This window comes from Rattus norvegicus, chromosome 5, assembly GCF_021556685.1.
Source record: "Rattus norvegicus strain SHRSP/BbbUtx chromosome 5, alternate assembly SHRSP_T2T, whole genome shotgun sequence".
Taxonomy (NCBI): Eukaryota; Metazoa; Chordata; class Mammalia; order Rodentia; family Muridae; genus Rattus; species Rattus norvegicus.
The window spans coordinates 121,639,432-121,663,213 of NC_141538.1; the positions used below are offsets into that span (position 1 = coordinate 121,639,432).

General features: G+C 43.4%; 1 protein-coding gene and 1 non-coding gene across 6 annotated transcripts in view; one reads left to right on the top strand and one right to left on the bottom strand.

The window, feature by feature from the left end:
* Positions 1-23,782, bottom strand: part of Jak1 (Janus kinase 1) — a 108,266-nt gene that overhangs the window by 31,380 nt on the left and 53,104 nt on the right. For all 5 annotated transcript variants that reach the window (NM_001434540.1, NM_001434542.1, NM_001434543.1 and 2 more), the window contains 5 exon segments: positions 426-589; positions 2,878-3,031; positions 7,697-7,820; positions 10,095-10,293; positions 12,483-12,564. In NM_001434540.1, coding sequence (NP_001421469.1) covers positions 426-589; positions 2,878-3,031; positions 7,697-7,820; positions 10,095-10,293; positions 12,483-12,488 — 647 coding nt within the window. In that variant the 5' untranslated portion in view covers positions 12,489-12,564.
* LOC120103217 (U6 spliceosomal RNA) lies at positions 5,252-5,358 on the top strand. Its single transcript, XR_015621490.1, has one exon. It is a non-coding gene; the product is annotated as a U6 spliceosomal RNA (small nuclear RNA).

A 23,782-nucleotide genomic window follows, 5' to 3' on the forward strand; every position in this document is an offset into this window, starting at 1 on the left:
CAGATTAAAGAAGGCAGTTCCAAAAGACAGCAGTGTCACTGTAGGAAGGACAGGAAGTATGGAGGGCATGCAGGTCACTCGTCTGCCCGGACATTTCACTCTAGTTCACATGTCTGAGACTATTAGTTAACCTAAAACGTATCAGGCCACAATTTTAATGTGCTACTCGGTACAAATATTCAAAAATTTGATTCGCGCAGACGTATGTGAGAAAAGCAGTGCAACAGTCAAGCAAGACATGTGAAAGCACATAACATAACATGACAGGCAGGTGAGACGGAGCATGCCTATGTCTCAGTACTTGAGGTAGGACGAACACGAGTTTGAGGCCAGCCTGGACTACACACAGCAAGCCCCTGCTTCAAAACTAATGTCCCAAATCAGAAACGGTCCCCACACACGCCCAGGCTGTCAGGAAGGCATACCTGATGTCTTTGGGAAGCTCTGGCAACTGCATCTTCTTCATCATGGCATAGTGTGAGATGGCCAGGACAGCCATGCCCAGGCACTCATTCTCAATATCATGTCCATCTTGCTCTGTCTTGGGGTCCCGAATGGGAGCCAGGCATTTGATCAAATCATACTGTCCCTTGGGAGCAGAGAAGAGAAGAGAAAACTGAGTCACCACCTAAGCTTCAGGAGCCACCATGTTGATTTTGAGGGAAAGGCTGGCCAAAATGCCACACAGCAAAGAGAGAAATCGGTGTGTCTCCAGGATCAAGGCTGTTTCCACTAAAGTGGAGCACAAGGCAGCTAAGAATGTGCTCTCCCTAGATTGCTTCATTCACTCATTCAGTGTGTATTTATTGAGTACCTGTCAAGATGCTGGTGAAGAGCACAAAGCCACAAACCCCCTTCATGAGCCTTCTAAATAAACAATGCCCACACACTGTATTAGGCCTCTGCATCAGAGCAAGACAAGTGACACTGGGCCGACAGCGTTAATTTCATAAACATGTACTATTATGGACTTTGGGATGGGGAAGGAGTGACATTCCACAGTGAATCATTACCACAAACCATTAGTTTGTTCCACAGGTGTCATTTATGCTTCTAGTACAGAAGGATGTCATGAGAGTATACTATCTCACAGATGAAGGGAGGAACAGCATTCTACAAACCAATGGGGACTTTAAAAACAAACAAAAATGATAAAATCCATAAAACTAGACTAAAACCAGTACCGACAGCCAGCCTTGTTCGAGCAATGATGACCAGTGCGGGCTCACACTCACTATCCCCTAACCTCCCTGCTAGACATATGAGTTGTTCCTGTCCTTCACCCTGGTCTTCACTACAGCCCTGTCAGAGTCCTACTAGGGTGGGAATCTAACTCTGAGCGTGACATCCGCTCCGTCTGAAGAAGAGAAACAGGAAGCACTGATGTTAGATGCTTAAAAAAAAGGAGAGTCAAAAGAGCGGCACCTTCCCTCAGCACTACAGCAGCTGCACCAAGTCTCCGCTGGACATTCCTACCCCGAGGAGACTGCACTGTCTAGCTCCTCTCTAGGCAAGGGGTGGCCTAGAAGAATGGTCTCACTCACTCACTGTCCTTGGAAGCACTTCCGTTTCATATGATTGGTTTGCTGTGTTTTGTTGGGATCAAGATAGCTACAGTTCTTTCTGACCACAGTAGGGGTTTTTTCTTTCAGGTAAAGCAAGGCCACTGGCCATTTCCACAAAGTTTTGAGTAAGAACAAGAATTTATGTACTTGAGGAGCAAAAAAATCTGATCCTGAGATCTTGGAAAAGGAGGGAGAGCCTGACTGTGAGCATCTTAACCACTAATTCAAGTAACTAACCCTGAGCCTCCTGCAGGTGAGTTCTAACCCCAGGAGGAAGTCAGCCATGGTTAGCAGAGCACTCTCCTCCTTTCCTCAGTGAGTTCTCCCAGTTCAGGCCGCTCCACTCTCCACTCTAGCACTACAGTCTGCCCTTTCTGCTCTTATGTTTTTTATATCAGTTTCACTGTGTAGCCTGGGCTGACCTCACACTCACAGGAGTCTTTAAAGTGCAGGCATTACAGCACTTCACAGGCGTGAGACACCATGCCTGACCCTCATGATCTCTTATGCACTATCTATGCGTCATTTAGACTCACTGTTTCTTGTTGTCTAACTTGAGTATACGACAGGTGCACACAGAAACCACACTGGTTCATCCAAGCGCCCAGTGTCTTAGCAAATACAACTGCATAAAGCAAACAAGACACAGACACCCAGTAAATAATGTTACATCAATGAACTGATATGAAGTCATTAAAGAAGAGCCTTTCTGAGACAAGGTTTCACTATAACCAAGGAAGGGTAAGGGTGTGTGTGTGTGTGTGTGTGTGTGTGTGTGTGTGTGTACACAAACTTTGCTATAGTTCTGCCTTTGCTTATAGAATGCTATGATTGCAGGTGTGTATCACCATGTCCAGCCAGATCAGTATCTGTAATGGATATCTGAAAAATGAGAAGGAAGATGAAAATAAGTGAATAAAGAAGCAGTTTATAAATAACATGGGTAATATGGTATCTCCAAATGCAGTATGCATGGTGTAATAGAAAACCGACATTGAAATCAGGAAGCACTGCATCAAACATGGTAGCTATCCCGGAGCAATGCAATTCCAGGCACCTCTATCTTCTCTTGGCCTGGCTGCTACCTCACTTCCTTTTGACGGCGACTCTGTGTCCTCTCATGTAGAATACAGCTGACAAGCAAAGTGGTAGGAAGCAGGGGAAAGAAAAGTGACTGGCCTGCAAGACGGATAGCTGGGAGCCTATGGCCTTCCCCAGTCACCTGGGCAACAACATCTCAGAACAGGCTGTAAAGTGCCACCAGGCCTCACACTCTCCACAAACATTAGAGCTCCTGGATCAAGCTTCCTACCTGCGCAAACAGATACTCCAGTGAACTGGCATCAAGGAGTGGGGTTGCTTCTGGAACCCTTTTCTTCTCATAGCCATTTTTCTGCTTCTTTGGAGAATGTCGCCATACAGACTGTTCATTGTCATTGGTTCCATGCCAGTTGGTAAAGTAGAACCTGAAAGACGGTATAATAATGCTAACTATGGTGGGTGAGGCCCTGGACTGCTCGTTTGGGAGAGGGTCTATTTAGAGTGGCCCTTGCTGAAGCTGAACTGCCCTGAGGAAACTGAAGAGACACAAGCCTTGCATCCATAACTCTCATCACCCTGAGCTAGCATCCCTTCTCACTTTTCCAAGTGTGCTGTCACTGCCCTGGCGATCACGGTCCACTCTTCTGACCTCTGTCACACCTCGCACACCTTCCCGGTAGGAACAGCACCTGCTGCCTACAGCTCACTGCTACTTCTCAGCTCCAGCTCTGCGTGGCTCTCCTGCCCGACGTCTCTCCCTTTTGGTCCTGCCATTTCTGAAATCAGGTCCTGTCCTAGAACACTAATGGTAGTGTTTCTTGGGTCTCAGATGGCTGTTATTGAATTGGTGATGTATTTTAAAATGAGCAAAGCTTCAAAGGAGAAGCGCAAAACCATCGGGTGTGGCGACATGCTGAAAGTAACAGCACTTTACCCCCCTATGCCACCTAACTCCTAACAGCAAACCTGCAGGTAGATCTCACTGTTTCCTCTGTGCAGATGAGAAAAACTCAAGTTCACTGAGGTGAGGGGACCTAACCCTCCAACTCTGACTCACTACCACTTTGGCCTGCCACCTGTTGGGGAAGCAGAATGGGTTCAAAGCTGTCTGAGAGTGGCTGAGCGACTTGGCCCAGCTATCTTCAGGCTACAGATGCGGCTCTATCTGGGGCTCTCTCCCAAATCTGGCAATAAGTTGACAGAATAACAACCATTTCACTAAAAAGTAACGAACAACTCCCACCCTAAAGAGCTGCTATTAAAAATCAGACAATAGAGCCAGCACAGGACACAGAGGGCTCTCGGGCATAGCCTCTGCCCTCTGTGAGTTCCCTGCCCCACAATAATACAAAATAACAGGAAGTGGGACACATGTCATAAACAGAACTACACTGCAGCATTCACAGGCCCCACATACTTCTCTTTTCCTCTATAAATATCTGTCAAGAGTTACATTTTACAGCTTGAGTTAAGCTCAATTCAATGTGATTAAAAATAAAACATACACATTTCATGGACGCCTGATGATACTGTGAGCCTGTAACCATGTTTAGTAGGTAACAAATGCCACACTAGAGTTCCAACTTTTTGATGTTGCAATATGACATTATCATCTACAAATGTGTCGAACTATCTTCATAATTATCCTGGGATGCACACAACCTGCAGGCTATAGGTTGAACATGCCTGGCTCTAGAACACAGACAGCAAACAGGCACATGGACAAGGCAAGATACTTCTGCGAGAACAAGATGATGGGCTGAATTGTCCAGGAAACAACAGGTACATTTTGAAACAGTGTGGGCAAAGTGAGAGTTCCCTGACAGCAGAGGCCACAGCTGTCTTGTTCAGCACCAAATCCCCAGAGCCACATAGCAGGTGTGTGCTTCACAGATAAACAACAAATGATGAACAAACTCAAGGAGTAGCAGTCAACATCGGGAGGACAGGATGGAACTTTAGAGGTAAAAAACAGTATGTCGTAGCTTTCAGTGGTTGTGTTCAGCCTGTCTTCTCTGTAACTCATGAAAGGAACTGGGAAACTGACTATGGGCTTCAGGATTGCATGCAGAAACAACCACGAGCTACACAAACTACACAAGATCTCCAAAGCACATAGTAGACTGTCTCCTTAATGTCCACATATGTTCTAGGAGACCAGATTCCAATTGGCAGGACCCAAGGGGACTCACCAATGCACAATGTTTATGTTTATGTGGCTCCAGCCCCTATAAGACTTCTCAGAAGAATGGAGTAGAGCAGAAAGGAATCAGTGAGGCTCCACTCTTCCCATAAGCAGGAAGGCCAGCTACAAAGGTTCAACCACGGCCCTGACTGAAGAGCACATAGGCCAGGTAAATTCTAGTAGATAAAACCCATGTCAGGACCACAAGCATTATATTCATGCAACCTGCATGCAACCTTGTTGAGAGAAGCACCGAGGACAGGTACTCTCTAAACCAATCCAACCCACGCACACTCCTTCTGTATTCATCTAGGACCAAATACCTTTAAACTGGTAAGTCAGGCTCAGTGGCGGTGCTTACGATTCCACTGTTTGGAAGGCTTCTGCAGGAAGTTTGCAAGTTCAAGGCTAGCCTAGGCAACTTGGCAAGATATGTTTGGGGAAGAAAAACAAAAAGGTGGTGCTTGCTTTGTCAGCACAAATACTAAAATCAGAACAATACACAGATTATTAGCATGGACCCAGTACAAGGGTGACACGCATATTTGTGAAGTGTTCCAGACTTAAAAATAAGGGTTGGGGATTTAGCTCAGCGGTAGAGCGCTTGCCTAGCAAGCACAAGGCCATGGGTTCGGTCCCCAGCTGCGAAAAAAAGAAAAAAAAAAAAAAGATGATTGCCAATATTAAAAATGTCTTAATTGTTAATAAAGCAAAACCAGAAAAGTAATATGCCACCATGCCTGGCTTTGCATGTTGGATCTGAGTGGGATCGAAACTCAGGCCATCACAAGCACTTTACTGACTAGGCCAGCTCCCACATAACATAAAATTATCAAAACTATCAATTTACTGTAAAATAAAAAAACAAAAGCTACCAAGCTGCCTACTAAACTTTGTATACATGAGTCCTGATTGTACGGTAACAGTTACAACAGAATGGGAGTGAGTGCAGTGTTTGTACAGCGCACGCAGCTTTGCAGAGTGACGGGGAAGGAGAGAGCATCACAGCAGCCATACAGAGCCTGAGAGTTCCAGAGAGACACCACAGATGGCTACACATTCTAAGTTTGCATTTAAACTCTGAACCTAATGAAAAGGTTTTTAAGTTCCTACAGAATTTAACTCACGTTGGTGATTTTCACTTACGTTTCTTTCCTTTGAGAACAAGTAAAGAATATGGCTGTGTTACATTAACACGCATCACAAATAACCATCCATATCAATAAGTAAAAACCGAAAGGCATGATTAAAGCACAAGGACATGTCCTAAACTAGAGCTGGATGGTCCTTCGACAGCCACCAGACTTGTTTTCTAACTGCAGCTTCCTCAGCGGTTAGGGTACCAGCTGCCAAGCTCTTTGTAGACGGTTCTATCGCAGATGTCTGCACTTAGGGTGGTATCTTTTTCCAACTTCAAAGAGACTGTGACAACAAAGCAATATCCTGTTAAAGCACAGTGGCAGGTATAAAGTCCAGGTGACAGAACTGAGTCTCTGTACTTCCTGGCAGCTAACCGAACGGGGAGCAGCTGAACACCATGTGCAGCCATGAAGACAAGCAGCTGCCGCACTACATGGTTTACTAGGTGTGGGGCTTCACCAACTCCCTTCTCTTTGCAGTCCATCAGCTTTTCCACTGGAAAAATGGGGGAGTTGAGTCAGGCAAGTTCACGTCTTTTGTAAATGCTAAATGCTGCCATACTGGACCGTGGCCTATGTGTAAAAGCCCATTGGGAAAGAATGCGACCTCAAGGGCATGACCCTGTCTGAACTTCCAGCTACAAGTCTATCTCACAGTTCTGATCACAGAACCAGCTCCCAGGCCGTGAGAAGTAAGATCAAAGTGAGAAAAACAACCAAAATATGGTGAGGAGGCTCAGCTGGGAGGGGTAAAAGGTCCCCTGTAGGGGTAAGAGTCTCACAGGGCCCACAGCTTTCTCTCCTCACAAGGTGAGAATTAGTTGAGCAGCAGAAGAGGAGAAATTCAGTAGCATGGTGCTACGCAATCCAAATGCAACAAAGCTGACAGATGGGGAACTACGGAGATCACAGAGATTCTAAAGTTGTTTCTAGAGTGACTGGCACCTTCTTAGCATCTGATCTGATCTACCGACTTAACCATATTTACACAAATCTAGGTTCTTTTCAGAAAGGGCCTAACCTTCTTGTAAGCTCCATGGCTAAGCATACATGAACTCAGGCTTCACTGCCATCTAAAATAGTTTCATTCCCACATACATGTCCTCAATACCCTTACAAAGTCAGAGGTGTACGCCAATCAGAGCACCAACTATCTATGCGACCTTGGGATACTTAACAAAATCTCTGACATGGGAGAAAAGTGAAGTGCTCAACAGAACCAAAAGCATAAAAACAATGAGAGCCCAATGTTGTCAGGAGTAGATCAAAGCAACACTCCTTGAGAGCAGGGCTGAGCATTTATATTGTAACTTAATATATATAAATATATAAATAAAAAATATATAAAAACATACCTCAAACACTTTTAAATGCAATGACCTTAGAATATTAGGGAGGGGTGTGTGTGTGTGTGTGTGTGTGTGTGTGTGTGTGTGTGTGTGTGTATTTCTTGTTTCTCTCCTTCTATTTTTTTTCAAGTGCAGATTACAACCCATTATGTTAAACCTACAACCATGACTCACCATGTGGAAAACTTTGCTTAAAAGGCTTGGATTCTATCTAAAACAATTTTTGTATCATGATTATAAAATGTGAGGTGATCAAATTCACTCTGAATCACACGGCAACACGGAAGATGTCTCTTCTTATATGAGAAGCAATCCAATAAAATGACTATCGTATTTCTTCCTCAGTGACTTGGGCCCTGACCAAACACTGCCCCGGGCAACATGAGTAAGCCCTCTGGCACCAGCTGTGTGAGATACCTCATGCGGTAGTGCAGCCGGAGAGACATTTTGTCATCCACAGTGATGATGTGGTTTGGAGCGTACCAGAGCTTGGTGCTCTCATCATACAAGGCGAAGAGGTTGTGGCAGAGAGGAGAGATACCTGAGAAGAGAGCACACAGCTAGGTTACAGGCAGATGCACTTGATCATCTGTTTCCAAAGAACAACACACACAAAGACGAGGAATTCTCTCATCCAGAAACAATCTTGGTCACCTGCATCCTCTCAGGGCAGATGCAACTCTCAGCTATGTTCACTCAGGGAGTTTCAATCATGTTAATCAAGAACCACAGCTCCCCAGGAGTATGTGTTGTGGCTCCTGGCAAACCAAGTTAAAGCCATTTAAAAATAAAATGATACAGTTCTCACTACAGGAGTCTTACCAAATTTGGATTTAAAGGGAAAAAAAAGGGCTATCTCAGGGACCCACAGATCCCCCTGGTAATTGCAGTAAGTGCTCCTTTTAAATCACAGCAAGGGAAAAAACATCTGAGGAAGGTAGGCATTCCTCAATCTGTTTCCTATAATTTGTTTAAACAATTCTGACACTGTCTGTGATTATACATTATATATGCAAAGTTGTTTCTGGCCACCATACAAACTGCATACTAGAATAAACAATAAACAAAGTGACTTTGTCAGTGATTAAAATGTATTATAATTAATAATTAAATACACATAAGTGCTCTCTCCACTATAATAAATGTATTTATTCACATTAACTAACAGGAGGATCTCTTAACAAAGCTGGCCCGGTAGTGCTCTGCCTTCCCACTCCACTCTCTGCTCCTTTAATAATAGCCAGCATGGTGGGAGAGCCAGATTAGGAAATGCCTTGCTTCTGGGCCTATCAGGAGACGACAGGATGAAAGCTCAAAGACAAACTTTACTACAGTCAGTGAAAACGTAGAGGAAAGCACACTGCCCCAACTCCACTTACTGCAGTTACCAATGAGAGCTTGAAAAATCTACAGCACTCAGTGTTTACGTATTTTCAAATTAACAGAAGAGATGTCATCTATTCTCTACACAGCGGGCTAGGAACTGTCAGACCCGAACAAACTACTGTCTATCCAGAGTTACTTCAAAACATGACCTCCTTCTCCCGTGTTCCACAGAGCTCAGCCCATTGCATCCCACGTAGTATTAGGTTAGTAAGAGCCTACCATCCTCTTCCCCTGTAACATAAATCTCCCCCGTTTTGTCAGTGTTCTGGTATGTAAAGCAATTTTGGCAGAATGATGTGTATTGGGAAGTAAATGGGGCCTCCAGACATGCTATATTACTAGCAAGGTCCTAAACCGTGTACAATATTCCCACATTGTTGCTCTCCAAGCTAAAGGCACAGGCAGAGCATGGACTAGGCTCCCCAACATAATAGCAAGTTACATCATCACCATAAGTAGACTGACTACGATCCTTTCCAAACAGCTTTATTGGAATATATTTTACAACTATAAACTCACGTGTATTAAGTATATATCTCAATGAACTTCAGTAGATTAATGTATGAAACTGTAGCTGTTTTTATGGTTTTATGGCTTGGCTTTCCTGTCCATACAAAATTAGGTAAACACCATGCACCTCCACGCTGGAGGATGAGGAAAGCAGATTCATTTTGTTAGGTGCTTTGGCTTCTCACATTAGCAAGGGAATGGGCTAACTTTAAGTCTCACTTTTTTGTTTGTTTGTTTGTTTTTAAATTAATTTTCAGGTTGCATGGAAAGTCTTCATTATGGTATTTTCAAACATATGCATTTTTATAAATGCATATCTCACTATTAAAAAGGAATGTGTCCTTCTCACAATATAGCATGACCAAGCCACAGGACAACCCTGAAATTCTCACTTCAAAATGGCAGAATGGACTAAGTAAGAGAAGATGGGCCAAACTCAAAGAATCAGAACACTCAGCAATCCACTGGGACACAGAACTACTGACTCAGAACCTCGGCTAGTGTGATGCCATTCCAATCTCAGAGCTGTGAGAGAACTGAGGCCTGAGCTTTGGCTGGATGTGACAGTAAACACTTGTCATCCCAGTACCCAGTGGGTGTCAGGAGGAATACATCTTTGAGGCCAGCCTGGGCTACGTACTGAGTTCTAGAACATCCTGAACTATAACATGAGTCTGTCTCCCAAGAGTGAGGCTTACAGAAGGCAAAGGTCATTCCTCGGCATCCGATAGCTGTCTCACTAATGATGGAGAAATACAGCTGTTTCTGTGAGAAGTGAAGGTCCAGGATTAGGAAACAAGGCAGAACCCTGGTTTCCAGAACTCACTCCTCGTTCTCAGCAGGAACAGAAAGAGGGGGGACTCCACATGTTCTTCTACAGTGTCCCCCTGCAGCCCCGCAGCCTGGCAGCCATACTCACTGCATTCCTGTGCGGCCCTGATGCACAGCTCCTCCGCGGTGTACTCTCCGCTGCCCAGGCGGAGGGGCTCCCTGTCCAACAGATAGAAAGTCACTTCCACTCCTGGCTCAGGGGCCACCTGCTTCACCTCCGTCTTCTTGAAGCTCCTCATTTTAGCACAGAAAGCCATGGCATTGCAGTCCTCTTTTATATTTAGATACTGTTGGGAAGGAAGAGCAGACGATATGGTCATGGCATGTACTGTTTGCTACGGTGGAGAGCAAGCAGGCATCTGTGAGACTGGATGGGAACTTCTACCCTTTACCCTTCTGAGTACCAGCGAGGCCAGGACTTACAAGAGATGAGACCATCAAATAATTAATTAATATATGCACACTAACAAAGCAGTCAGGCCATAACCTCATCAGAATAATCTTAAGCATGATTTGAATTATTTCTCTACTTACATACTAGTTGTAGTTGGATAAAGCTCTCATATGGAGTCACTAATGTTAAAAAACTGATTATTGCTGCCTCTGCTGGGATCACTTAACTTATAAGTAACCAACAAAAAGAATTAGTCTTTCAGTCTCGGCGTTCATACCCTCATTTGAGGCACTGTACACAATGCGACTACTACTTATGCGCTATAAATCACATGGAAGGGCCATGAAAGTTGATGACTGGGGACAGGTCCTTGTCACTGGAGGGAAGCAGGAAGACAAGCATCTCATGCAAAGCAAGATCCACAGGTAAGTTCTTTGCAGGAAAACCACTCACAAGGCCTTCAAAACAAGTGGTCCAGTATAAAGTAGCCATCCCAGACATGGAGTCCAGCACAAGGGCAATGGAGGAAGAGAGCAAGGGGAACCCCACATATTCTTCCAGGCCTTGCCCAACACCAATGACCTCCCAACCATTTTCCTGCCCCCAAAGTATTTCCTTCCTTCCTGCCAGTCCCATCTTCATTTAAGTGCCCAAGTGTTATCTCTATAACACAGATCAGACCCTCCAATAGCTCCTCATTATCTACAAACTCCTGACTGACTGGCCTCTCACCCCATCTCCTCTCACTTCTAGCTGCTTCAAACCCAGGACACCAGGTGTCCCTGTCCCTTCACCCCACCCATTCTGTCCTTGTGCTGTCTTTGCATATATTGATTCCACTAGTGAAATAAATTCACCTCTTAGTTTTCATGGTAAAGCTCAATCTTCTTCAGAAACCAGCCCATACTAGCTAGCACTTCTATCAATAAGGCTTCACTAAGCTCCAGTTATACTCTTAAGTTAGATGCCATCTCTCCTGTGCTCCTAAAGTTGTTGCACTAACCACAAGGTATTATGGTCATTGTATTTACATACCTATGTGATGTGTACCCCTGAGCATATTATCATCTTTTATACCCAGTATGAAGTACAGAGACTTGCCTACAGTGGGCACTTGGGAGAGGATACAAGGAATTCTCTAAACATGAGGAGTCCTATACAGCATATTGTGCCATAACTCTCAGCACCAAATTCATTTGCTTAGTCTATTGGCTGTCATGGTGATAGAAAATGAGATAATTTAAAAGGGACACCATCCAGCTATTCAATTTTAATTTATAATATCCAAAATAATCGAAAAACCAGAATCTACTTGAAATTGGGTTGAAGACTAAGCTAAGTTCAGATAAGCAGAGGAAAAAAGCCCAGCATGTAGTTCTTAACTTGATCACACCGAAAATCAAGTGTTTTAAGCCTGCTGTCCAGTGTAAGACAAAGGAAACCTCTGTCTTAGAGAGAATCAAAGACTATACTGTAACTCCAAAGAAATAATCATATATCCACATAAAACTTTACATGTACAAAGAAGAGTGCTATTAGCAACAGCAGAAAATGTCCACTGATAACTTCTGACAGGAGAGGGTCCATTCTTCAAGTGTCTCTACAGTTGCTGAAAATGTGGACACAAAGCTACATGACCAACACTGGATGACACAAGTGAAAGAACATAACACGTGTATTAGGGGCCTGTGAGTAACAATATGCATTGAAACAGACCAGATGATACACTGGTCACAGTGTAGCTCTTCAGGAGAGGTTACAAGACAACTTTACTTCCTGGAGGTTTTGTGGTGAAGGAATTGTTTAAACCAGCATATCCAACACTGAAAATAACATACAGATTAGATAGACAGACGAACGGATGACAGAGAGAGAGAGAGAGAGACAGACAGACAGACAGACAGACCAGAGCACAGACAGTCCAACAGGCTGTGTGTCACAGTTTAAGGCCAGGTGCAATAGTATAGCCATAATCTCGACACTGGGTAGGCTGAGGTGGGAGGACCTCAAGTTCATACAGTATGGCCTTCAAAGTAAGGCCCTGCCTCAAAAGAACAAAACAAAGGCGGCAAATGTGCATACCTGCATTTATTCGGTTGTCCAGTGTCCCTGAAAAGCAGACTGGATTTTCTTCTTTACCTTCCAAAGCCCATTCAGAGCTGATCTAGAAAAAAAAATAAATCAGGTCAGAGGTAATTAGATTTGAAAATAAGAAGGTATTTGCACGAGGAAACAGAGACTACACGTGTAGGAAACTGCATTTAGAAGAAAGGGGTAGGCGATGGCAGAGAGAGACACTATGAAGATAGCAACAAGAAAGGAAGGCAGAATCTTCCTTCCAGGTACCAATCCCTTCAGGTACCAAGTGCCCTGTCCTAAGAACCATGCCTCACTCCTGACCCTGGAAGTGACGGTGCAGATACCAAAGGAGCTCGTCCCTACAAAGTGTCTTTGCCAACAAACAGCCATCAATGTACAGACTCGACGTTGGCTTCTATTTATAACTCAGCACATTTTTATCAGAATGTGCTTGAAGAAAAGTACAGCCCTGGCCAGTGCATGGCAGAGAAGGATGAGGAAGCAAGAGATGAAGGTGGGGTGGCAGCAGCCCCCATCATTTTACATCATCACCATGGAAGCAACATCAACAAAACCCCCAAAGCAAGAGAGTACACAGGTCCTCTTGTGTCCCCTTCACCCATTTGGTGGCAGGCTAGAGATAGTAGAAGAATCCTTCTTTCAATGGCTGAGGCCTTAGTAAAATTAATGATGGTGGGTGCTACAGAGATGGTTGAGTGAGTAAGAACATTTGTTCTTGCAGAGGAACGCAGTACACAACAGCACCCACATGTGTCCTATAAATATCCATAACTCCAGTTCCTGGGGATCTGATACCCTTTTCTGAAACTTGAGGGAAACTCACATTGCCTAAACATATACTCAAGCCACTCAATATTTATTCTAGCCACAAAAATAAAATAAATTTTTAAAAAGTAATGCCCAAAAGCCAGGCGGGAAATTTTGTGTGTGAATTTTGATGTGACAACTTTGGTTTGGCAACTTGGACACAAATACCTTCAAAAATACTGAAATAACAAATCATTTTCCCTTTAGCATTAAAAAAATAACAACATATGACAAGTGCTTAAAGGCTATGTCTCATATGACATTAGAAAATAACTAAATGTCAATTCTGTGCTTTGTACAGAAACAAGGCTTCAAAAGTTCCATTTAGAAGCTGTCCATTCACTTTGCATGACTTTCCATATCAGAAAATAAATGAACTAACTAGGAAAAGAACAAGTTGGTCCCTGACCATGTGGAGCCTATCAACTGCAGGAACAGTAGAACCAGAAAGAGAGACACAGACAGACAGCATACACAGTGCGATAGAGCCTGGGGCTCAGGGAAGCAGTAACACTGAACTGAAATGTGATGGTTGTGAAGGGAGTGAGAGAAGAAAGGCAAATGCACCAGCAGGTGAAGGCAGTGTGAGCAGAAGCATCGGCATGTGCAAAGGTGTGGAGTGAAAGCACTTGGGGGAAGCCTAAACTATTCCTCCTCACAGCAGGCATGGGCAAAGGCTTGCTAAGGACACGGCTGCTGGCCTTCACCAAGGCATGGGACTCTGCTTTCAAACACAAAGAAGCTTCCCCTAAACCAGGAAAAGCTCAGAGATGCAGAGTCCTCTAGAGCACAAGAGAGTTTACCAGTCCCACCAGGCCAAGGCTCCTTCCACGGGGGCTACGACTGCATAAACCATTTTAGTACTTAACATTTTAAATATGTACCATGAGTCCATGTAGTACTTAATCTGAAGAGTTAGAATTTCTCTGGGCTTCTTCACACAGGCTTTACAGGCCGGACTAAAGTCACTAATCTGCTCCTACAACCAGGATGCCATGGCCACCAATAACCATGGCGAGTGTGTTCCCATTCCTCGTCATCTGCTGCAAACAGCACTCTACAGAATCACAGTGTATCTCATCTTCAAACCAACCTCCACCGCTGCAGCTCAGATTTATGAGAGAGTCTGAACTCTGAGAAAGAAGCTTAGCTGCAGGACTCTCAGACAGTACACAGTTTGCTCTGACATTGTGCATGCTGAATTAATACAATGAACTCTCAGAGAACTGGCATTCTAAGAGTAAAAAGTAAGTCACACAGCATTTAAAACAGAAGCTCAGACCTGCACTAAGCTCGTCAAGCATAGCACTGTGGATCTGCTTTCAAGAAAGGATGGCTGCCCCACTCACGATGACAAATAATTGTTGTGTTACATTTATACAGTGGCTTCATCCAAGAAACATGTCAAAATAATCCAGACTGTGATTTACCTGATCTCTAGGAGAGAAAGCAAAAAAGAAGCAAAATCATCCACTGGTTTAGAAATCAAGTGGAGTTTCTCACTACAAGGGAAAGTATGCAGTGCCAGAAACACAAACCAGCAGGAATCCTAAAATACCATTTAAAAGACACACTTCACTGGGAATTTCAAACGAACATCAAATAGCTTAGAAAATTGGACCAATAAAGATGTGCAGCCCATTGTGTCTGGGTGAGAGCAGTGCTCTCACCTCCCTATTATACAAGCAAAGATTTAAAAGAAAAATAACCTTCATTCCGTGAGTTACCATGAGGCCCAAGTCTGCAGGTGCTGGTTTACGCAGGAGAGAAATCAGAGTTCTATAGATTTCGCGAATTCTTTGTCGCAGTCTTGTGTAAGTGGCACTATCTCTGATAGTTTGACTGATGGGCAAGTAAAACAGACAAAACATTTTTGTGAGTCCGAACACGGCCGACTCAGAACCACTCCCAAACAGGCAAAGTGCTTCACTATGACAGACAGTCCAGATAGCTCCTGAATTTAATATTTGTGTAAGAGATAGAGACGGTTGAATTTTAGATGGAGGGCAAAACCGACAATTCTAATGCTTCAGAATGCTATCATCAAGTGTTTCTGAGTCAAAGGCCACTGCCAGGTTTGTTTAGCAAAAAGACTGAGTCATAACTAAAATCAATGATAAAAATCTAAATAAAACATTGCATGTCATAGATTATTTCCACTAAAGATACTATCTTTCCAGGTGCCATGGTAGATGCCTTTTAACCATAGCACTTGGGAGGCAGATGCAGGAGTCTCTCTCTGAGTTAAGAGCCTAGTCTGTTCTAAATACTGAGTTTCAAAAAGATACTATCTTACCTACAGTAAATTATTTTAAGGAATCAAAAACCTCTCTAAAGCAGAAAATACCAATACAATGTTGACATATTCAGAGAAAATGAAAAAAATACAATTTTGAATACTCTGGGCTGGGAGCCTGCTGAGAAGAATGCAGACTAAACAGACTCCTGGTCCACGCTGAAGTATAGTCTGCTGAAGGTTAAGGACAAAGGCCGGAGTTCCAGTGACCTCAATGACTTGAATGTGGCTTCCCAGGCAAGTTACTTAACATCCTTGAACCTCAATACTCAGTACAAGTGAGGAGATAAAAATAGGATTTATCTCACAGGACTGGCAGGAGCTAAATATCACACGACAGAATTCGATTCTCAGGAAACTCTTGATCTGGACCATAATTTCTGTTCGTTTGATTGTGGCTATGGATACCGTCCTAGTCAAGGAGGAGCCCCAGCATACACAAAGCAACTTCACAGTTTATGACAGAGCAAACCACTAGAACTTCAATCTGTAGAAAGGCTGAGCTGTATTGGTCTAATCAGTAGAGTGACAGCAGTTCTAATGTACAGCTCCTGATTTAAGGACCTTGCCCTTTCCGCTGGGCAAGAAATCACCCTACAATCACACCACCCTATCTTCTCTGGTTGTTTAGTACTTTTCAGTCTAACATCCACCCAGGACACTGACCTCATTACAAGTCTTCTAAAAGTACTGTCAAAGAGAAAGCCATCAAGCTGGGTGTGGTGGCACAGGCCTATAATCTAGCTCCCAGGAGGCTTGGAAGATTACAAATTCTAGACTAGCATAGGCTACAAAGTAAGATTGAGGTCAACCTGGTCTGCACAGCAAAACCCTGTCTCAAAGAGCAGCAGCAAAGTCATTAAGTGCCCCACCCTGACTATTCTCCAGCCCACAACTCCAGCACTGCCACCACCCTAGAGGAATAGCAGCAGTGTTCTGCTTACTCAACACAGGCCTACCTTACCTGGACAGGGAACTTTCTTAAGGTCCTCACACACACAGGCCAGGAAAACCATCTGCTGTCTTAACAGTCACACCAGCAGTGCCTCCTACCCACAAGCATTACAGAAAGACTTTCTCGGTCTCTCCAGAGACCCCACACTTTGTTTAGACCTGGGTAATATTTTACCGAGAGCACGGCAAGATACTGTAAAGCTGCTGGATTCTAGCCAAAAGAATGACATAATATAAATACAAAACTTGCATTTTTCCATGTCAACGAGTCAGAATTATAGCTTTTCTCTATGCCTTTCCTGTCACGCAGAATCACGTACTTCTAACTATAGCAGCGATTCCAGGAATATCGCACAACAGTAAATGCCGCTTCATTTACAATAAACTTCTAGGGATGAGCAAATGATCAATGCCAAGTCGATGGGTCAGGCTCTGCCTTGTTCCCAAAGAACCTGCTCTAGCCAAGGAGGAGGTCTCTGACAGAGCAAACAGTACTTTGTTTAATTAAAGTCAGTGTGTCTTCCTAAAACCCACACTGCGTCAAGCTCAGTGCAGCTCAATTTTGCTTTACTTTCCCTTCTTTTAAACTAATTACCATTAATGTATCTCTAATGTTATTAAGGAGGCCAGGATAAGATTTAGAGAAGCCATCTCCAAAGCCCTCCTTGGGTTAACTATATAGTGGCAGAAGTGGATACTCAGAAAGGGGAAGCAGGGCAAGACTTGGCAGGACAGCCTGTCATCCCAGCACTTAGGAAGAAGAGGTGGAAGAATCATGAGGTTGAAGGCAGCCAGAGCTACAAGGCAAGCTCCAAGCTAGCCTGGACTAAACACTGAGGCCTGGACTCTGAAATGCTAGCTTGGACTACATAATAAAGCCTTGTTTCTAAACAATGGTGGGGGCAAGGGTGGAAGAGAGATGATGGACAGACACCTGTCTTTCAGTCAGCACTTCTTAGACACTTGTCTAAAGTACTTATGAAGCACCTGCCCCATAATAATAAAACCTAGCATTTATTTACACATTTTGTCCCTAAAAGAGGCTTTCAAATTTTTGACAATATTGAGGATTCACAGTTCCTTCCACAGATGAAAAGAGCCAGCTTAGGGCATTCCCATGATTAACTGCCAGTGCGTAGCACAATTCCTTGTACAGTGCCCTTGCCGGTCCTTTCTGGAAAAGACGCAGGCTGCAAGAGATCCAAAGACAAAAGAAGGAACTGAGCGTGTTCACCAAACCTCGAGGCCTACTTCCAGCTGCTCAGACAAACAGAGCCTTCGCATCTGGAGGAGCACTTGGTAGGATGCCAAGAGCTGGCAACAGGGAGTGTGCAGTCAAGAAGGCATAGTAAGTGTGAGGTTGGGCTTGGAAGCCATCTAGGAGAGAAGCAGCTCCCAGTTTGGAGAAATCAAAACTGAAAAGCGGGGATAGGTGTACAACTGTTCTAGAAAAGAGTCTGAAGAAAGGAAAGGATACCCAGCGTGGTATCAGCTTGTGCTTGGACCAGGAGAAGGGGATAGGGCCCATAGGAAAACACTGGAAAGAGGGGATATTATGGAAAAATAGGGAAGGGTGCAAAAGACTCTGTACCAGTCTGTCTCAGTCAGACAAACAGCCAGGTCTTGCCTAGTCTTGAGCATATTTCAACCACATTTCCACTGGAAAAGGGAGACAAGTCTAGTCTGTGGCTGTCAACAGAAACTATGGGTGGGTTTTGATTGCTGAATGGCAAGTGATATCATTAGAAATCGTTAATTATTTCTTACCAACTAACTAGAAAAGGTACCCAGAGGCATCTGTCCTTTAGCAAGAACAACACATTCCACTCTGCATATAAAAAGGTAAAACTAACTCAATGAGACACTTTGAGACCTTGTGATGAGGTCCTACACAGGGTTACATCCATTACTCCTGTCAAAAACCTTGTCTAACGGACAACCCTTTAACTGACTGGCCATTTTATTTACTTTTTCTGCTTTGTGGTTGAGGGTGAAGGACAGGGCAGGAAAATGATACAAACCTCAGCCCCAGGGTGTCTGGTCTGTACTTTCTATGGAATGAATGTGTAAAAAGGAGACCGTGGATAGTTTGCTAAGAGCATTCAGTAATTAGTGGAAGAAAACATTATGGCAGGGCGTATGGTCGGGTTAATATAGCAGGAGAAATAACTCACAGCCTCTTGCACCACGCAGCTTAGTGGGAAGAAGAGAACATAGTATATCAGTCATCAAAGCCACACCCCTGAATGAGGCAAGGTGACTGACTGCCAAGTGCAGAACACATCTGACCTAGACAAAGAGCATGTTGCCAGTGAGCAGAGATGGTGCTAAAAGATTCGGAAGGGAATCAGCATGGCGAATTTGGTCAGGACAAGAAAAACCTTAACAGCTAAGTTCAAGCAGCTTTCAATTTTCTGCAACTGAACTTTTCACCTGCAAGTAAGGATAATCCTAAGTTTTTAGTTTCTTTTTATAAAGAAGTTCTGTAGAAGATAAATACAGATGATAGACAAGTAACATATATATGACAAATAACATATGTGTATATATATATATATATATATATATATATATGTTACACACGCACACACACACACAGGAGACAGATATGTCTGGCAAAACCTGGCTCACAGAAAGAATGCAATACTCTGACCACTGTAAAGGAAGTGGATTGAACATGAATGGGGGCTTTAGGGATGGGAACATATAAGAATTGTGAGAATACAAGCTGATTATGGGAAATACTCCAAACAAGAAAAATAGGAAGAGAGCAAGAAGACAGAATGGTAAGGTATAATACAGAGAGCAGACAGAATTAAGGGAGAAGGCTGGCTAGGCTCCAGGGGAACCCAAGTGCCCACTAACGAAATTGGTCTTTCCCCTATGGATCCATCTCTTAAGAACACGCAACTCCTTCAGCACAAGCAAATCCCACATGTATACATGTGCAGTGTGAAGACAGGGACTCAGAAGGTAACAGGAAGTACATGTACAGGATGCTTGAAGACTGATTGATAAAATGGCATGCTTCTTTCCAAGTATCACTTCACCAACAGATGCATGGTCGACTACCATGGCTGAGAACCCCACCCACCCCTGGCACAGCCCCAGAGAAATATCCAGAGACAACAAAGGTAAGCTCAGCAAATAACTTCAAATATCATTTGTAAATGTCACTCACACTGTGCACATGCATACACACATGCACGCAGGCACACACGCAGGCACACACAAAACTTTTGGTTGGATAAAATGAGAAGCTAGAGGTTTTCTGAGTCAAGTGTAAGTGTAAATGAGTCAGAACGTTCCCACGGCTTTGGTACTGACTGAAGAGCAGGGCTGGGGCTCACAGTCTAAGGAATCAGCACTCCACAGCTGGTGACTCAGCCTCCACGGATCCTGCAGCCCAGACATGCTCAGGAGGCTGCTCCAAGGAGTCAGTGGCATTACTTTTACAACAAGCTCTCCTAACAGAGTTAGAAGTCAGAGGACAGGAGGACATTTACTACTCAACAGTGCTGCTCACCCAGACCTAACCTTCTTACCCAGAATTCAATGCTCTGATAACAAACAGATATGCAATCTTTCAGATCTCTGAATATGGCTGTGTGTATAAAACTTATGTTGAGTGAAATTTTATCTACCTTTGATGACTCAGAATCCCACTCAGGCTTCTCAGGTCTTAACCTTGGAATTTGACCCATTTCATTTGGGCAGAACTGGAGAGAGTGGAGTTGCAATTAATACAGCTTTCATTCCCTACCCTATTGTTCAGTCTCCAGGAGCCTGCTAAGAGGTTTCATCACCTTACCAGGCTCTCTGATGAGTGCCCAGCCAGGTGTGACGATTTCTGAATCCTTGAAGCAGTGTTCCACAGCTGTGTACAGAGGTGGTAAGTGTGTGTTGCAAACCCAGGCACCTAAATGAAATCTCAGAACTTCCAAGATGCTACCAGAATAAATCCTAATAAAGGCACGTCGACTTCTGAGAGTTTCTCCAAGAGAATATCAAAGAGCAAAGTCAGCTCAACTGTTTGTGTCAACAGACAAACACGAAAATCAATAAATGCAATCAGATGCATTATACATAGCAGTATTGAGTACTGAACATAGGGCCTCAGAAATACCAGACAAGTACTCTAACACTGAGCTGCATCATCAGTCCTCCCTCCCCTTAAATGAGTTTCTGTCTCGACAGGATCTCACTAAGTTGCCAGGCTCTGAAGAGGTAGAAACAGTCAGTGTCTGTCAGCAGATAACCAGGAGATGAATGGATAAACAGGATGATATGCATATAGTTGAATATTAACCCACACAACATAATAAAATTCAGATATTATGTGACAAAATCATGGAGGCCATGTGAAGTAAATCCAACATTAGACAATTCTATTTGAATTGATTATCTAGAGGACTCAAATTCAGAGCCAAGTTTTGGGGTACTCATAGGATTTGGGCAGAACGGAATGAAGGTTGACCAATTGATGATGAAATAATTCTAGAAGGGTTACATGGTTTAATCTCAATGAATTAGACACCTAAATGAACGGCCTCCAGTGTTTAAATTGAAACCTTTATTTTCATTTTGGCACACACAAAAACACTAAAGGAATGGTCCCCCACTGATGTGGAAACCTATTCCAAAAAGGCCAGCTCTTTGTTCAAACATGATGCATCCACTGGGCTCACCCTTTGGCTATGGTCTTCCGTCTCACCAGTTGGCAGCACCCCTGGTCCAGGCTACAGATCTCAGAAGGGATTCAGAAATAGGCAAAAGGCAGCAGATAGCCTCCAGGAAAGAAGTTGCCACCCAGCATTTCTTTTGTATCACGTTGGCCACAACTTACCCGCATGGCCTCATGGTGAGGCCATCATTACCGAGAACATCCTTGTTGTAGAGCTAAAGGTTCTGTTGAAGAAGAGGGATCTTAGCAGTGGCAGAAGTCTCTGTGACTCTGCCTAGCTGGAATGGTAAGCTCAGCAGCCTTCCTTCTCTCAGACTGTCACTCCCTTCTTCCCATCTTCATTTCAATGTTCTTAACATCTCTCTCACCTTAATATGATATACCATAACAAAACAAAAGAAAAAAAGCTATCTAGGTTTAATGACTCATGCCTATAATCCCAGTCCAGGAGGCTGAAGCAAGTGGATCATGAGTTTGAGGTCAGCTTTTCACATGAATGGGATGAGGAAAGGAATAAGGCATGATGGTGACCAGAAAGCCTTATAGTTTAGAATCACACACGTGGGTTCTAATGGTGGCTTTTCATTCAAAAGTTATGTCAACTTGGACACATTCCCTAAGTCTTCAAGCCTCCACTCTTTTGTCTATAAAACAAAAACAATATTAACTTGTTCCTTTGTCTGCATGGTGACCCTAACTGACACTTCTTGTAGAAGTTATTTAACACGGCCCACTTTTGTTCTAACTGCACACCTGACTTGGAGCAAAGCTCTTGTCCAGTAGCTATCCCACAGATGATTAGGGTTCAAAATCTCATCTGTGTTTTCTTCACGACATATCCAGTTTCCTGGGGAAGTTCCTTGACAGCACAGAAGATCATTTTTACTTTACCACCTTCGAGCACAGCTGACTGGTCCCATGTCCGGAACCCTTGAGGTATGTACTTATTCAACATTTACTGAAATGACTTTGTATGGCGAGCACCAAACTAGATACAAAAGGAGTAAGAAAGTTAAAGTCTTTCACATAGAAACAGACTTTTTAACAGTTGGTTTAGTGACTCGGCCAGAAAATGTCATAGGTATTGGTGACATTAGTGACTTATTCATTCTACCTACTCATACTACAAATGACGACAAGGACCATAAAAAATAAAATATCAGGCTTAATTTACATGTAATGACTTAACCAAAGAATCATTCCAAACCATGTTTTCTGGAAGTTTCTTTGCACTTCAATGCAGTGGTGATTGTCCCAGGGCACACTGCTCAACAACAACAACAACAACAACAACAACAACAACAACAACAAAAACAGACAATAGAAATCCATAGTGAAAGAAAGAAATAAAAATAAATAAATAAATAAATAAATAAATAAATAAATGATGGGTTAAACAGAGTTGAATAGTTCCTAACAGCACACGGATGTGAACATTCAACTTCTGCCAAATTCGTTCTCTAGAGACCTCTTTTCTGAAGATGAGAACCTGAGACAAGAGTCTCATTCTTTAACATAGACAGTCTTCACACTTCCAACCCTTCTGCCCCAGTCTCAGCTTCCCGAGTACTTGGACCACAGGTGTGTGCCACAATGCTAGGGACCTTTTTTTTTTTTTTTTTTTTTGACACAATGTGTAGTTGAAAGACTCTCCATCAGATGATTTCTATATGCATTTAAATTCCTAAAGTTCATCAGAGAGGGCCTTATTTCCTGGGTAGATGACAAAATGCAGATTTTCAGAGGTGACTTCATCATCTCTTTCCTCTCCCCTAGCCCGTGCTTGTCCACAAAACACACTCTAAAACAATACAGACAGAAGCAGGAAGCCAGATCTAATATTTCAATACTATCAGAGCAGACTTCAAAAGCAGGCAAAATGAAAGTTTTTATATTGTTACTTCAAGTAAATGTCCTAGAATCAAATGCCTGGGGAAGGTTACATTTATCTGTTACTCAGGAATCCAACTCCTTAGGACAAATCTTTGAAGTTATGCCAAGAGCAGGTGGCATAAAGGCAGAAGCTCAAGGGAAGAGACACTAAATGCCTAGGGAATGGGTACCTTCCAGAAGCCCCTCCCAAATGATCTCAGCTTCCATTAGCATAGACCTTAGTTTTCTCCTTCGACCTACTTGATTTTCCTGTCTCTACCCCTATCTTTCTGCAGGTCTTGTCTTTTCGCCATGGGACTGGCTGAGTTCTATGGCAACTGGCAGGGAGCCACAGCGTCTTCCCAGAACAGAGCCCACTTTTCAGGAAACCCCGCCTGGTTTCCAGAGCTGGAGGATGGTAGAGAGGGGAGGCAGAGTGGGCAAATGGCAAGTTCTAACAGCTTACGGGGATCCGGGAGCCTCAGCACGCATCTGTTCACAAAAACATGAACCAACTACATGCAGTTCATAATTAGCACACATATATTTTGCAAATGTATTTATCTTCATACACATTTTCTTGAGTACAACAATCTTGCTCATAGTGATAAAGCCCACAGATCCTTCTATGTTACATTTTCCTAGACTGAAATACAATCATACTGAAAA